Here is an 18,059-nt window from a genome sequence, read left to right as displayed (position 1 = left end):
CATTTAATTAAATTGATTAATAATACCGATAACAAAAGTGAATAAAATTAAGCCCTGTTAAATACTTTTTTTTAAATACATTTTTGTTAATGAATATTATTCATTTTTCTACCATTTTCCTATTCTAAAATATTTCGCATCTGGCAACCCCATGCATATTATATGACATTTATCGTCTCTTTCGCCTGCCCAATGTTTTCGTTCTTAATAATTAATAAATAATGAGTGAAATATTCAAAACTATTAATTAAAACTGAAACAAAACCGATTAATTAACTCGAAACATCAATAACCTCCTTCACATAATATTAAGTGTATTACAAAATCCAAAAAAAATAAACCAACACCAACTAAACTCATAATCAAATTACCTTAAAACACTTTGTAATAAAAAAAATACAATAAAATCCAAAATTCAAATTTGCAAACGTTTTCGAAATTTTGGAATAATGCCAAAATCTATTATATTTGTTTCCTATACTATTACACAAGGTAACTCTGGCTAATCTAAAAATACTTATGTCCCATATCTGGTGCTTTAAAATAACCAATTAAAATGAAAATATTATAATAAATACAATAACTAAATTGACATTTTAATAATAAAAGTGTCTTTTAGCTGTTTTTAATAATGACAGCAGAAGTTATGCCTCATTCATCAAATTGGGACCCGGGTAAAGAATTGTTTGATTTATTATGAGTTTTAGTGATAATTTTATTATTTTGAGTGAAAATGTTGAATATATACGTGAGACAGGTGTTAAGGATCTTTCGAAGGGTACAATTGGTAAAATTAAAGTATATTTTTGATAAAATGTGCAGAAAATTGATTGCTGTTTATATACTGATATACTGAGACAAAAGACTTAGCTTGCTATATGAAAAATTACTTATGCACACACATACTATTCTCGAATTTGGGGTAACCGATACCAATATACTAATTATTATATATTTTAGGTATAAACTGGCAAAGAAAACATAACTGATTAGTTTTTATAGACACAAATACTATATTTATTAATGCATTCAGAATCAAATATTTGGTTGAGACCATTGATCAAAGGATGTTGTAAAATGTGTCGAGTAGATACATATCAAATTTTATCAAAGTATCACAAAGATGTTACAAACCTTTACAGATATTTAAATATTAAAACCAATATTTTGATTTACCAAGAAATCCTTGACAAAAAGATGCTTGTATAGATTTTACAGCCATGGGTGATTTATCGTTATACTAATTATTATATATTTTAGGCAAAGAAAACATTTCAACAATTAAAACCAATATTTTGATTTACCAACAAATCTGTGACAAAAAGATGCTTGTATAGATTTTATAGTTATGAGTAATTTATTGTTATTATACTAATTATCATATATTTTAACAAAAAAACCATTTCAACAATTAAAATTAATATTTTGAATTACCAAGAAATCCATGGAAAAAGATGCTTCTATAAATTTCACAAGTAATTCATCATTATTATACTAATTATCATATATTTTAGGCAAAGTAAACATTTCAACAATTACTTTTGAAAGAAGCAAATGCTACATTTAATAATGCCTTCAGGATTAAGTATTTGAGACCATAAATTCTTGAGCAAAATTAATTAAACAATGGTTTTTGTAACATCTACTCGACAATACATATTATATTTTGCTAAATAAGTAACAGAATTGAGGCTAAGAACTTTTACAGAAGTTCTAAATATACCAGAATCTTCCATCTAATATCTAAATTCACCAGAAAATCCAAGAAAATTATATTTTTGTATAGTTTTTTTTACCATGAGTGATTTGTGGTCCAAATTTAACTAATATTCTTTATTTTTTCATGCTAAAAATATTGAATGTTTTATAAAAGAGGTTTCGAGAACCTAAGTGTGAGTACAAAAACTTAAATCAAGATTATTATTATATTAGTCCAGAGAAATAATTATAAATACATCGTGATTGTGAAAGTTTGTATTGTAAAAAAGTATATAGTAATTCGTAATTTTAATACTAGTGTATAAATTATTGAAGTGAACCTTTATAGCAATTCGATTAATAAACCTAATTTGTAAAGGGATTCAAATATGCAAAAAGGTGTGCATAAATCTGTTTTGCATTAATTGTTTCAATAAAAATTTTAAATTTTGAACAGAATAGATGGTATAATTGTTTTGTTAATTAAATCTATGTGTAGTTTAGGTTGTCAATTGAAGAAACTTTGCAAAATGTTAATAATAATGATGAGAACTTTAAGATTATGTTTGCTATAGATACAAAATTCAATGTTTAGGCTTAGAAATGTTGATTTAATTCAAAAACCATGTTTTGATAACCTTTGTAGACTTACTTAGTTTCAACATATTTAAAGTCATAGAAAAGAGGAATTAGAAACATCTAATTGTTTATATATTCGGCACTTTCACAAAAAATAATTGTAAAATGTTTGTGAACTCATATTATTTCTTTAAGACAAACGTTTATGGCTTTTGTTGCTTAAAATATAACTATTATATTTTAAAGTAAGGCAAGAAATGCTTTGCGAGTTCTACATTTGCAATATTTCTTGCAAAAACTACTTTAAGACAAGTTACAACATTATTAGAAAATCTGCCACAAATTCAGATACTTTACTATATTTTCAGATAATTAAGAACATCTTTAGACAACTTTTTCAGTCAATCTACAAAATTTTCAGACAATCTACGACATTTTCAGACAAGCTAATTTTTAGATGATTTACAACATTATTGGACAATAAACATCATTTATAAACCATTTTAGACAATCTACAACATTATCAGACCAGCTACAACATTTTGAGATCATATACAACATTATCAGACAATCTGCAACAATTGCAGACACCTTACTACATTTTCACACAATTAACAACATTTTTAGACAATCTACAGCATTATCAGACAAGCTACAACATTATCAGTCAAGCTACAACATTTTAAGATAATTTACAATATTATCAGACAATCTACAACATTTACAGACAACTTACAACATTATTAAATACTTTAAAACATTTTCAGACACCCTACAACCTTTTCAGACAATTTACAACATTATCAGTCAATCTACAACATTTTGAGATAATTTACAATATTATCAGGCTATTATCTACAACATTTTCCGACAACCTACAACCTATTTGGACAAGCTATAACATTATCAGTCAAGCTACAAAATTATCAGTCAAGCTACAATATTTTGAGACAATTTACAACTTTATCAGATAATTTACAACATTTTCTTTTCAGCCAGCCTACAACCCTTGCAAGGCAAGCTACAACACTTTTAAACAATCTACAAAATTATCAGACAAGCTACAACATTATCAGTCAAGCTACAACATTTTGAGATAATTTACAACATTTTTAGACCATTTATAACATTATTAGACAACTCACAATATTTTGAGACAAAATACAGCACTTTTAGACAACCTACAACCTTCTCAGACAAGCTACAACATTAGTCAAGCTACAACATCCTGAGACAATTTACAACATTATCAGACAATCTACAGCATTTTGAGACTATCTACAACATTTTAAGCCAGTTTTTAACCAGAACATTTTAAGACAATTTACAATATCAGACAAGCTACGACATTATCAGTCAAGCTACAACATTTTGAGACAATTTACAACATTATCAGACAATCTCATTTACTAAATTTTCAATATTCTTATATAATCTACTATATTTTCATACAATCCACAACATTTTCAGACAATCTACAGCAGTTTAAAACAATTTACCACATTGCTCATTAGAAGTTTCACTTCATGTTCAATTTATAATTCTTATTGTGTACATAATATATGTATTGTATGTAAATCTATTTCCATTTCCATTCCATTCACTTGTCTTCTTTCCATTTCAGCGCTTTCAAAGCTCCTAAACTCCTTGAAGGATGCCACGTCTCTGCATTCAGTTGAAGAGATAAATTTCCTGAGTGAGTTATTACAATCGAAAGAACTAAATGCTTTGGTGACGGTACATAACAAAATCATAGCAAATGGAAAAGACGATAAGTTCTTTCCAATGCTATCGACTTCTATGCAAATAGCTTTAGAGGTGCTCGATATGCTTGCTCAGAGGTGTCATGTCTCATCCGATTGTAAAGAATTGTTTCATCTGTTACAGACACCACATGTTCAGGTAACGGGGGGTGATGGTAATTGCATGGGGGTGTAATGTTTTTAGAAGTTTTAGTTGGGATGTGCTCATTTGAATCACTCGAATCAAACTTTTAATAGACTGATTTGAATCAGGTTTTACTTGATTTGAATGAACTTGCATGAACTTGATGGCGAGTTATAAATAAATTACCGGGTCAGCTGGTATATATATATATATATATATATATATATATATAAAAGCGGAAGGGAGATATTTGACAACCTAATATATGTATATAAATATATACTAGCTGACCCAGTAAACATTATTTATTGTTTGCAATTATTTCTAGAAATTTTTAGTATAATTAACTATCTAACTAACTAATTTTGGATGTAGAAGCACGTGGTATTTAGGTTAGGAAAGGTTAGCGAAATTTATATGGATGGTTGACCCACTGCAACGCATGCCACATATAAATTATCATGGGGCATTATGATAGTCATTGCTAGCATGATCTGAAACTGATTTTATTCAAATTGAATTGTTGGAGATTCAAGGTTTTGATATATATTTTTTGTTAATTCATTTATTTTTAAATTACGAACCAAAATCTGAACTACAAATTCATTTTCAAAATATGATGTGCATACTTCTCGAATGAATGAGAATTCAAAAACTTTGTGGAAAATTTACAGCTTTGGTTTTTATGGTAAATAGGTTCCTCCTAAAAACTGTTGTATTATATATTTATATCTTTTGATTTTAATATTCAATTTTTTTTGCTAAAATTGTTTTTTCTGCAACCCATTTATGAACTAAGTCAGTGGTTTTCAACCAGTAGGCCTGCCCCTCCAGATAAACGCCAGGCTGTTTTAAGGGGGGCGCATTTCTAGAATACTATTTTGGGAAATGATCCAAAATTTTGCAGTGATATAAAAAAATAAACAAAAATCAGTTAGTTTTTATGCATATGTTGACTGATTTATGCATATGTGTTAATTTGTCTGTCTGATAATATTAGTTAAGTATTTACAAAATTAAATTGTTGAAAAAATTTTCCCTTAATTTTTTAACAATTTTATTCATTAGAGTGGTGGGACACGGTGCAAAAAAGGTTGGAAACCACTGCTTGAGCACATTGGGAAATATTTTGACAATAGGATAATCCTGATTATGAATTAAACAATATCTTAACCCAATTAGTTTTATCTATGTTGACCTTTCCATTGCCCAATCTAAGAATTGTTTTGAAAATGTTTCGAATAAGCTCAGAAAAATCTTGATATCAAATTTAGTGGAAAATTTTCACAAAGAAAAAAATAGTTATCGAACTTCGTGAAAAGTGATTGGACTCTACTAAAATGACTATTATGAAATAGGGATTTGTGGTAGGAGGGTAAAAATTTAGAGTTGTAGGTATATTTCAATTCCTCATTATGAAATCTAAAATTAAAAAAAAATTGATTCCGAAATTTAATTAAAAAAAAGGTTAGGGATGGAGAACCCTTGAAAAATAAATTGTTTTTTTGGAAATTTCGATATCGAGTCGGCACATCGCTAAGTTTTTGCAAGAGTTGGTTATTCAGTATGATAATAAATATTGGAAATAGTAGATTAATCTAAAGGTGCATGATTTTTTTTGTAACATTTTTGTTACCATAAATTATATAATAATAATAACAATAATGATAAATAGTAGTCTGCCCGAATGCAGGTCCATGATATGAGAGCACCGCAAAATCGATGATTATTTCCCCTCTCTTGTTTATTATCCCCATTACCGTTTCATTACCATTAATTAATGACCACTAATCACTTTATATTCATTTTTATGAATTTTCCTTTCCAAACTTCTGCTTTCATGCTTCCTGATCCTGTGCTTTTGCTTTCAGTTTTCTGTATTACTACAGTCATCAACCAACTGCATTCTTCTTATTCCCAATTCTCACAGTCCTTCTATTTTGCCTTTGACGACGTCGTGTAGGAGGCACTCTTTTGCAGAATGGGTCCGATCCAGTTTCCTTTTCTTTTCAGGATCATGCTCAGTAGAGTCCTTTCTTTGCCCACTCTTCTCAGGACTTCTTCATTTGTTGTCTTGTCAGTCCACTTTATTTTCTCCATTTGCCTCCACCACCACATTTCAAAGCTCTCCAAATAGTTCTTGTTGGCTTTTCTTAGAGTTCATGTATACAGAGCTATGCTCCAGACATAGCATTTTATCAGTCTCTTGCGCAAGTAGAGATTTAGTTTTTTGTCAGTAGCGTTCTCTTCTTCCTGAACGCCGCCTTGGCACTTGCGATCCTTGTCCTGATCTCTCCCGTGCAGTATCCGTCTCTGGTCAGAATGTTTCCTAAATATTTGAAATGATCAACGTCTTCCAATTCTCGATTTTCTACTGTTATCTTCAGAGGATCATTTCGTTTTGATACTCTTATCACTTTCGATTTATCGATGTTGAACAGCATTCCGTATCTTCTGCCCACTTCAACCATTCTGCACATCATGTTTTGCTGCTCGGTGTTTGGTTTTTTGATATCACCACTAGATCATCAGCATACTTTATGGTGGTGATTCTTCTTCTTCCAATCTAAAAATCTTCTGCGCCTTCAAGTGCCTTGTTGAGGAGCCATTCTCCATACAGATTGAATGGGTGACATACAGCATCCTTGCCGCACTCCTCTCCATATTTGAACGCTTTTTTATCTCTTTGATTTACTCAAACCTTGACTTTCTATCCCAAATAAAGATTCAGGATCAGCCTGCGGTCTCTCCAATCGATGCCAATAGCTTCTAAAATTCCCATAAGTGTTTTCCAAATCACTCTGTCAAAGGCTTTCTGCCAATCTATGAAGCAGAAGCAGATGTCCTCATTAAAATCGAGACATCTATCCGACATTATCCTTAAAACTCCAGTGGCGTCTCTGGTGCCTCTTCCTTTTCTAAAACCAAACTGCTTGATTCACTCCAACCTTAACTTTCTATAACAAATAAAGATTCAGGATCAGCCTGCGGTCTCTCCAATCGATGCCAATAGCTTCTAAAATTCCCATAAGTGTTTTCCAATCACTCTGTCAAAGGCTTTCTGCCAATCTATGAAGCAGAAGCAGATGCCCTCATTAAAATCGAGACATCTATCCGACATTATCCTCAATACTCCAATGGCGTCTCTGGTGCCCCTTCCTTTTCTAAAACCAAACTGCTTGATTCACTCCAACCTTAACTTTCTATAACAAATAAAGATTCAGGATCAGCCTGCGGTCTCTCCTGATGCCAATAGCTTTTAAAATTCTCATAAGTGTATTCCAATTCACACTGTCAAATGCTTTCTGCCAATCTATGAAACAGAAGCAGATGCCCTCATTAAAATCGAGACATCTATCCGACATTATCCTTAAAACTCCAATGGCGTCTCTGGTGCCTCTTCCTTTTCTAAAACCAAACTGATTGATTCACTCCAGCCTTAACTTTCTATAACAAATAAAGATTCAGGATCAGCCTGCGGTCTCTCCAATCGATGCCAATAGCTTCTAAAATTCCCATAAGTGTTTTCCAAATCACTCTGTCAAAGGCTTTCTGCCAATCTATGAAGCAGAAGCAGATTTCTTCATTAAAATCGAGACATCTATCCAAAATTATCCTTAAAAATCCAATGGCGTCTCTGGTGCCTCTTTGTTTTTCTGAAACCAAAATGGTCTTTGCTCATGTGCTGCTCAATCTTTAGGATCAAGGATTTTGGTCAGAAGCTTTCTTGTGTGCGAAGTCACAGGAATAAATTATATAATATTGATTAAAAATCATTTTAAACTGTAAATTTATCAAAACGTAGGTCAAGGTTAGCTCTGACCTTCTAACGTGACCATTATCTTTATTTCCGAATATTTGAAAAAAAAAACTAGTATTAGAATATCAAAACAAGCAAATTGTTTTACAATAATAGTGCATGTGTAGTTTTAATAGTAAATTGACAAATTATAGTATTAATTAAAAAAAACATTTGTGATGTTGAAGAGGTTGCGATTAAGTATTTTAGTAAGTGTTGTTTTATTTTACTTATAAGTATAATTACTAACACATTATATATAGATAGAGAAATATAGATTATTGTATTTAGTGCTTTTATATCATGCCTTTACATTTAGTTAAATAAATTATTTATTTTAATCCTGCTTATAATCTGTCTGTACTCATCATCATATATTCATATAAAAATTACATTTATATTTCTATTTATATCATAAATAATAAATTATTATCATTGATCTATTTTTTGTAATATAGGGTTTATTATGTGCCCACGATGCAGTTGCTCAAAAAGACTACTATCCTCATTTGCCAGATATTCCTTTAGAAGTTGATGAGGATGAAGAGACGATTAAGATTGTACAACTTGTTAAGAGCAATGAACCGATGGTAAATCCAATATATATATATATATATATATATATATATATATATATATATATATAATATAGTGTGTAGTGTGAATTTTTCTATAGTTATAACATTTTACCTTATTTAAAATTAGTTCTTTAAAATTTATTCATAAAAAATACATTGAAAGTACTTATTATGATAAATAAGTATTGATAGAGAATCAGTTTATTTCTACTGTATGTACAATGTAGAATGTATTTTTTATGACTATTATAAATTTTTGTAGTATGTTTTAGTGTAAAATGTTTTTAATTATATATAAGTATTTATTTTATGGCTTGCCTATAGACTGGAGGGCAAGGCAGCGAGCCTATCGTGGTAAGCTCGATTAATACTTTGTGTAGATGTTTGTATAAAAATAATATATATATATATATATATATATATATATATATATATATATATATATATATTGTAGAGCTTCGAACAAAGAATCCAAAAAGTAATAAAAAACAAAACAAGTTTTTTAAAAATCCATTTTTTTTTTATTTACTGTCGACGTTTCGGAACTAGGTACGTTCCATCTTTATGATATCTGTTAAAAAACATGATCTTGATAAGTTTTAAGCAAACAATATGTTTAAGAAAAGTAGAAGATGATGGATTTTTTTTATATTTAATGAATACCATTGTTGAAAAAATAATGTACAGAAATATGACAATATAATCAAAATGAAAATGATAAAAATAAATGAGTGGATGGTATAACAAAATATTAAAAATGTTAAAAAATTAGGGAGTTTTAGAAAGTTTTAAAAAAGGGTACTGAAAAAACAGAATTAATTATCTATATGATTGATTATACACTAACACTTTTTCACTAAAAAAGTTTTCATCAAAAAAAGTGATTTTATAAATTTATTTTCAGACGAAAAAACAAATTTTGTAATTCAATCTTTTTTGTTTTTTATTACTTTTTAGATTATTTGTTTGAAGCTCTACAAATTGTTTACAAATTCAAGACTCTACCATCTAATATATATAAGTCAAATTTATTCGTCTAGATCGGACTTATAAACATGAAAAAAGTCTATGAAATTTGATATAATTTTAATAATATAAATAATAAGTGGTTTAATTTATTTATATTATTAATTTATTGTTTAGGTTTCCTTTTATATCATTTTAAGATCATTTATTATTATTATATCACATAAATCTGAGACGAGTAAAATTGGTGCTCCTTCATTAGTCTTATGCTTGATTAAAAATTTAACCTTTTGATATGTATAAATAAAAACATATATTGTATTTCTAATAATTGTTGAATTATAAAAAATAAATAAACATATGCACCTACAAATAAAATTTCATGTAAAGTTTGTAATGCAAATTGCAATGATTGCGGTGTTTGTTATGTAGGGAAAAGTTTTCAAAATATTTTCAAGAATTAACATATTTGTAATTCTAAAAGTTCAAACGATTCAGAATTTAATTCTAATTTTAATACAAACTGTGCTGTCATTCTAAATAAAGATAAAATGTACACCTTAGAAGATTTACTGAAGCTTGTTTTAGTCATTTTGTGTAGCCGGTAAATTTGAAACTAATTCAATTAAATTTCTATAATTTTGTGTTTTTATATTATATTATGAGCATCTTTATATTATGAAGCCCTTCTCCTAGTTGGTACACAGTATTTTAATTCAATTTACAAATTATTTTATTGTTACGATATTCATTCAATATTTTGTAGAATTTTTATCTGAATGATGACACACATCTAGTGTGGAAATGTATAAATAAATGTTTGTCTATATTTATTTATTTTTTTCAATTCGACGTATTAGTAATATATATATTGTAGTATTTTTAAAATTTATTTTAGTATTTAGTAATAAGTATTATATCATTATTGTTTAAAAATATACATAATAAGAATAATATTCAAATTTCATATTTTACAATTAAAGATTTAAATAAAGTACTAGAATTCTAGAAAGCATTGTGATGAATAATATTATTAGTTTAAAATCTAATATTTCATATCTGTATATTATAAAAAATACTTAATTTTGTTTTAATCATTTTTCTATTTATCCAGGGTGCTACAATTAAAATGGATGAAGAGTCAGGCAAAATAGTAATAGCAAGAATAATGCATGGCGGTGCTGCCGACAGATCAGGACTTATTCATGTAGGAGATGAGGTTGTTGAAGTTAATAATATTAATGTTGAAGGGAAGACTCCGGCAGATGTACTTACAATACTGGTAAGGAAAATATATAATGATAATAATAGTAATAATAGTAATAATTGAAGACAAGGCCAGTTTATTTATTTATCTAGACTTGTTTGTACTCTACTTCTAAAATTTGATCTTTGATTTTAATCTTCTGAAATTTTATTCTTGTATAAGACTGTTGATTATTTACATTTATCTTTCATAAGAATCTTTTCAGTTCTTTTGTTTTTTTGATGGAATTATGTATCCAATCCAGTTTTCTTTATATAGATCTTATTTAATTTTAATTGTTTTTCTTACAGCTCTTTACTTTTATTATTCAAATGATCTGACAACTATTAATTAGTAATATTTTTATTATCTATTACTAAAGTATTTTAATTTTCAGCAAAATTCAGAAGGTACAATAACATTTAAATTAGTACCAGCAGATGGCAAAATGGGTCTACGAGAAAGCAAGGTGAGCAAAATATAAAAATCAATTACTAATATCATATAATATTTTGAATTTTTCATATAATATTACTACTATCATATAGTATTTTGGATTTTTCATATAATATTATTTTTATCATATAGTATTTTGGATTTTTCTTATAATATTACTACTATCATATAATATTTTGGCTTTTTTTATTATTTTTGGTTTGTTTTAGGTGCGTGTTAGGGCACATTTTGACTATGTTCCTAGTGAAGATCCTTATATACCTTGTAAAGAAGCAGGATTGGCTTTTGAGCGAGGCACTATATTACATATTGTTTCTCAGGATGATGCTTATTGGTGGCAAGCCAGAAGGGAAGGTATGAAAAAAAGAAAGGAAATAAACAAAGTGATTCAATTTGATTTTAATTGAGTATTAATTCTTAATTGATACTAAAGCTTATTTTAATCATTTATTTTAGTAACAAATAAACAGAAACCAAAATGTAGTATAGCCTTACAGCCTTATTGTGTAAACTTATATTAAACTATCACTATTTTTATTAAGTACTACTTTTAATGATTAATGAATATGGTAATTTGTTGACATAAATGGTGTTCTTTTTAACTAAGTTTTTTAAAAATGGATTATTTTTTCAGATGATTTTAGATTTCTTATTATCCTATATTTTTCTAAAAGCAAATGTATAACAAAATCCATAACCTCTAATATGTTTATTGTATATTTTAGGTGATAAAAATATGCGTGCAGGATTAATACCAAGCAGAGCCTTACAAGAACGTAGAGTCCTTCATGAGAGAAGCGAACAAAGACATGCTGATGTAGATGCACATGGTATGTAGGACTATTTATATACAATAGTAGGAGTTTTAGAATTTTCTCGTGCAAACTGCACAGCAAAAATGTAATTGACTGAGTAATAAAAGTTAGTGGCTTTTGTAATTATTCAAACTAGAATGTATGCACTTTTTATTACTTTATTTTTATTTTTTTCATTAACTTTGTTATTCATAATTGTTATTATTATTACTAATATTATTTTTATAATTATTATGGTTTTTTTGATATTATGAATTACTATTATTCCTATTATTGTTATTTTTATTTTTATGTTTTAACTTTTTTTGTTGTAAAAATTTATATTGTTTCATATTGTTATCATATTGATGAAAATTCAATGGAAACGCTATAATTTATTTTTTATTGTTTTCTGATCAAAATTATCTAAAATGTTACTGGATAATTTTTTTAACAGTTGCAACCAAAATTGAAATTTAAAAAAAGTCTTTTATAGACTGTTAATGTCTATAAATCATGGTTTATTTGCATTGCATCATTAACTAATCATATTCTTTAATAACGAACAACATATAAATCTAATATAAATTAACTCTACTTGTGAATTCATTCTCATATCATCTACATATTTATTTATCATATAATAACCAAACAAATGAGTGTGTGTATGGATGTGTGGATACAATTTTTCATGCACAATTTCGACAGCGCGGGTAAGCCGATTTGAGTGATTCAAAAAACATCGATTTCTATAGAAATAGATTGTTAGAAATATATTGTTGGAGAGAAGTGTTGATTAGTTTTTATCTAAGGCAGGATCTGCCGTTTCAGAGGTACAGATCAAAAATTATAAAAAATAACAGGTTTTAAGTGAATGGAGCGATCAACTTAATGGATTCAAAAAATATTTTACTAATGCAGGTCCAGCGATTTTGCAGATGCAGAAAAAAATCACATTTATGATTTTTACAAATGATTTATCCAAATTTAATAGAATTATTGGCAAATAGATGAACGTCTAGTCAGGTAAACATTTATACAGGTAGGCAGGTAGATAAGTAATCAGAGGTAATCAGATAAAAACATAGAAAAGGTGACAGATAGACAAATAATCTGGTAGAATGAGAGAAAGGTAGACAGATAGACTGGCACAATAATAAATAAGTAAGCTGGTTAACAATTAGACAGGAGGCAAGGAGAGAGGTTAACAGGTAGACAGATAAACAGGTATATTGTAGACAAGTAATCAGGCAATCAGATAAAGAAGTGGAGAAGGAGACAGATAGACAAATAATCTGGTAGAGTAAGAGAAAGGTAGAGAGATAGACTGGCAGACTGAAAAATAAATAGGCTGGATAACAATTAGACAAGAGGCAAGTAGAGAGGTATACAGGTAGACAGATAAACAGGTATATTGTAGACAAGTAATTAGGTAATCAGATAAATAAGTGGAGAAGGAGACAGATAGACAAATAATCTGGTTGAATGAAAGAAAGGTAGACAGATAGACTGACAGACTAATAAATAAGTAGGCTGGTTAACAATTAGGAGGCAAATAGAGAGGTAAACAGGTAGACAGATAAAAAGGTATATTGTAGACGAGTAATCAGGTAATCAGATAACAAAGTGAAGAAGGAGAAAGATAGACAAATAATCTGATAGAATGAGAGAAAGGTAGACAGATAGACTGGCAGACTAATAAATAAGTAGGCTGGTTAACAATAAGACAGGAAGACAAGAGGCAAGTAGACAGGTAATTAGGTAGACAGATAAACGTGGAATGGTTGTAGACAAGTAATCAGGTAATCAGACAAAAAAGTGGAGAATGAGACAGATAGACAAATAATCTGGTTGAATGAAAGAAAGGTAGACAGATAGACTGACAGACTAATAAATAAGTAGGCTGGTTAACAATTAGGAGGAAATAGAGAGGTAAACAGGTAGACAGATGATAAAAAGGTATATTGTAGACAAGTAATCAGATAAAAAAGTGAAGAAGGAGAAAGATAGACAAATAATCTGATAGAATGAGAGAAAGGTAGACAGATAGACTGGCAGACTAATAAATAAGTAGGCTGGTTAACAATAAGACAGGAAGACAAGAGGCAAGTAGACAGGTAATTAGGTAGACAGATAAACGTGGAATGGTTGTAGACAAGTAATCAGGTAATCAGACAAAAAAGTGGAGAATGAGACAGATAGACAAATAATCTGGTTGAATGAAAGAAAGGTAGACAGATAGACTGACAGACTAATAAATAAGTAGGCTGGTTAACAATTAGGAGGAAATAGAGAGGTAAACAGGTAGACAGATGATAAAAAGGTATATTGTAGACAAGTAATCAGATAAAAAAGTGGAGAAGGAGAAAGATAGACAAATAATCTGGTTGAATGAGAGAAAGGTAGACAGATAGACTGGCAGACTAATAAATAAGTAGGCTGGTTAACAATTAGACAGGAGGCAAGTAGAGACAGGTATACAGATAAACAGGTATATTGGTAAATAGATGGAAAAGAAAAGAGAGATAGACTGGTATGGAAGTAAATAGTTACACTAGTAAACAGACAAGCTGACAGCTTACTTGATTACTTACATTTATCTAGTTCATGTTACTTATAACAAGGTAAAATGTCATTTCCAACTAGATTACACATGCCTTCATCACTAATAATCTAATCTATTATCATCTACCATCATCATCTTCCTCTCAGGGCTCTGTACATCAACCTCGATCCTCCCCACGAGCATGTTAGCCTGTTCTAACCCTTCACGCCTCAACTCAACTACTAACTGCAACAGTCCATCTCGGACTGTGGACACATGTGCTTTGCAAACTATCAAGACTAAGAAAATAATGTACGATACAGCAGAGTGTGATGACTTCGACAGAGAACATGTGGCCACATATGAGGAAGTGGCTAAATTGTATCCAAGGGCAGGACTTTACAGGCCCCTGGTGCTTGTTGGAGCTCCTGGGGTTGGCAGGAACGAGCTGAAGAGGCGTTTGATTGCTACGGATGTTGAGAAATATAAAACACCTATACCGTGTAAGTAGAAAGGATAAAGGATGATTTATTATTATTATTACTGATAGCTTTTTACATGTAATTTATATATTTCTCTATTTACCTTTCTATTATCATTTTAGATACATCTCGTGCAATAAGACAAGGTGAAGAAAATGGCAAAGAGTACTGGTTTGTCTCTAGAGAGAAAATGGAGGAGGATATTGCTGCAGGAAAGTTTATCGAGCATGGTGAATACAAAGGAAATTTGTATGGAACTTCTGCAGAGAGTGTTAAGTCACTAGTTAATGCAGGTAAATAATATATATATATATATATATATATATATATTTATATATTAAAATCTAATAAAATAATAGTGTGTTGAGTTTTTCTGAGTAGATGAAGTGAAACTGATGGCGTAGCAACTCATTTTCAGTGCTCTCATGTTGTTCTTTACGACAAACTTTATTTTATTTACTTTTAGTACTTAACATCAAGCTGTAAATGTTGTAAATTACTTCACAATAAGAATACAACTATATACATCATTGTCAGAAGATAACATTGTTTTCAGACATTAACCTTTAGCATTTTGAGACAATCTATATTATTTTTAAGCAAATTGCAATATTTTGAGACGATCTACAGTATTTTAAGAAAACTAACAACGTTTATAGACAGTTCACAGTATTTTCAGACAATTTACAACATTTTTAGATAACATTTTGAATAATTTGCAGCAGTTTTAGATAATCTACAACTTTTAAAGTGAATCTACATTATTTTCAAACAATTTATTCCATTTTTAAACAACTTTCTACATTTTCAGACAAACCACAATATCTTCAACAAAATGCAACATTTTTAGACATCATTATTAAACAACTTACCACATTTACAGACAATTTATAACATTTTCAAATAATTTACAACATTTTCAAGCAGTCTTCAATATTTACAGACACTTTACAGCATCTTCAGACAATTTTCAACATTTTTGGACAACTTACAACATTTTCAGACAAAATGCAACATTTTTAGACATCATTATTAAACAACTTACAACATTTTCAGACAATTTCAAATAATTTACAACATTTCAAGTATTCTTCAATATTTATAGGCACTTTACAGAATCTTCAGACAATTTACAATATTTTTGGACAACTTACAACATCTTCAGGCAAAATGCAACAGTTTTAGACATTATTATTAAACAACATACAACATTTTCGGACAATTTATAACATTTTTAAATAATTTACAACATTTTAAAGCAGTCTTCAATGTTTACAGACACTTTACAGCATCTTCAGACAATTTACAACATTTGTGGACAATTTACAACATCTTCAGACAAAATGCAACATTTTTAGACATCATTATTAAACAACTTACAACATTTTCAGATAACTTATGACATTTTTAAATAATTTACAACATTTCAAAGCAGTTTTTGATATTTACAGACACTTTACAGCATCTGCAGACAATTTACAAAATTTTTGGACAACATACAATACCTTCAGACAAAATGCAACATTTTTAGACATCATGATTAAACAACATACAACATTTTCAGACAATTTATAAAATTTTCAAATAATTTACAACATTTTCAAGCAGTCTTCAATATTTACAGACAGTTTGCAGCATCTTCAGACAATTTACAACATTTTTGGACAACTTACAACATCTTCAGACAAAATGCAACATTTTTAGACATCATTATGAAACAACTTACAACATTTTCAGACAATTTATAACATTTTTAAATAATTAACAACATTTTCAAGCAATCTTCAATATTTACAGATACTTTACAGCATCTTCAGACAATTTACAACATTTTTGGACAACTTACAACATCTTCAGACAAAATGCAACATTTTTGGGCATCATTATTAAACAACTTACAACATTTTCAGACAATTTATAACATTTTCAAATAATTTACAGCATTTTCAAGCAATCTTCAATATTTACAGACACTTTACAGCATCTTCAGACAAGTTACAACATTTTTGGACTACTTACAACATCTTCAGACAAAATGCAACAGTTTTAGACATCAATATTAAACAACTTACAACATTTTCAGACAATTTATAATATTTTCACATCATTTATAATATTTTCAAGCAGTCTTCAATGTTTACAGACACTTTACAGCATCTTCAGACAATTTACAACATTTATGCAATATTTTTAGACATCATTATTAAACAACTTACAACATTTTCAGACAATTTATAACATTTTCAAATAATTTACAACATTTTCAAGCAGTCTTCAATATTTACAGACACTTTACAGCATCTTCAGATAAATTTACAACATTTTTAGACAACTTACAACATCTTCAGACAAAATGCAACATTTTTAAATAACATTATTAAACAACTTACAACATTTTCAGACAATTTATAATAAAGTAGATACACAAATTTAACTATCATTTATCCCCTTTGTTTTCTCATTTTTAGGATTTGTCTGTGTCCTCAGTCCACACTACCAAGCTTTAAAAATGCTGAGAACTCCCCAATTGAAGCCTTATATAGTATTCATAGAGCCCCCACAGTTTGAAGAACTACGTGAGACTCGAGCAGCAATGAGAGCAAAGTCCACATTCGATGAAACCAATTCTAGAGGATTCACGGTAATAAATAATTATAAAAATTAAATAAGTAACAAAATTAAAAAAATCAAAGCATAATATTTAATATAATATCTAATGAGCTATTCTGTTACCACATTTTTGTCTCTACTTATCCTTTTCCCAGGACGAAGAGCTCCGAGAGATGATACGCTCCTCCCAAAGGATAGAATTCCTGCACGGTCACCAGTTCGACGAGCGCGTGGTCAATGGTGATCTAGCTGTGTCTTTCGAGAGACTGCTGCAGGCAGCCAGGAGAGCGGAGACGGAACCCCTGTGGGTGCCTGCTGGATGGGTTCAGTGAAGACAAGAGACAAATATCATCGTACTTAATTATTTATAATAAAGGATAAAGAATGATTTTAATATATAGGAAAGGAGGGTAGTAGGT

At 29.1% G+C, this 18,059-nt stretch overlaps 1 protein-coding gene across 1 annotated transcript; it reads left to right on the top strand.

Moving 5' to 3' along the window:
- The first annotated feature begins 627 nt into the window (after positions 1-627).
- Positions 628-18,059, top strand: LOC113384438 (MAGUK p55 subfamily member 7). Its single transcript, XM_026622156.1, has 12 exons — positions 628-674; positions 3,902-4,179; positions 8,422-8,553; positions 8,866-8,895; positions 10,622-10,789; positions 11,151-11,222; positions 11,419-11,563; positions 11,935-12,039; positions 14,716-15,051; positions 15,153-15,323; positions 17,499-17,671; positions 17,796-18,059. Exons 1-12 carry the CDS (start codon positions 632-634, stop codon positions 17,970-17,972), a joined length of 1,830 nt encoding a protein of 609 aa, XP_026477941.1. The 5' UTR covers positions 628-631; the 3' UTR covers positions 17,973-18,059.

The sequence above is a fragment of the Ctenocephalides felis genome, unplaced genomic scaffold, assembly GCF_003426905.1.
Source record: "Ctenocephalides felis isolate EL2017-DRISC unplaced genomic scaffold, ASM342690v1 CF-g0.4_SCAFFOLD_00845, whole genome shotgun sequence".
NCBI lineage: Eukaryota > Metazoa > Arthropoda > Insecta > Siphonaptera > Pulicidae > Ctenocephalides > Ctenocephalides felis.
This window is presented reverse-complemented; position numbering and strand designations above follow the sequence as displayed.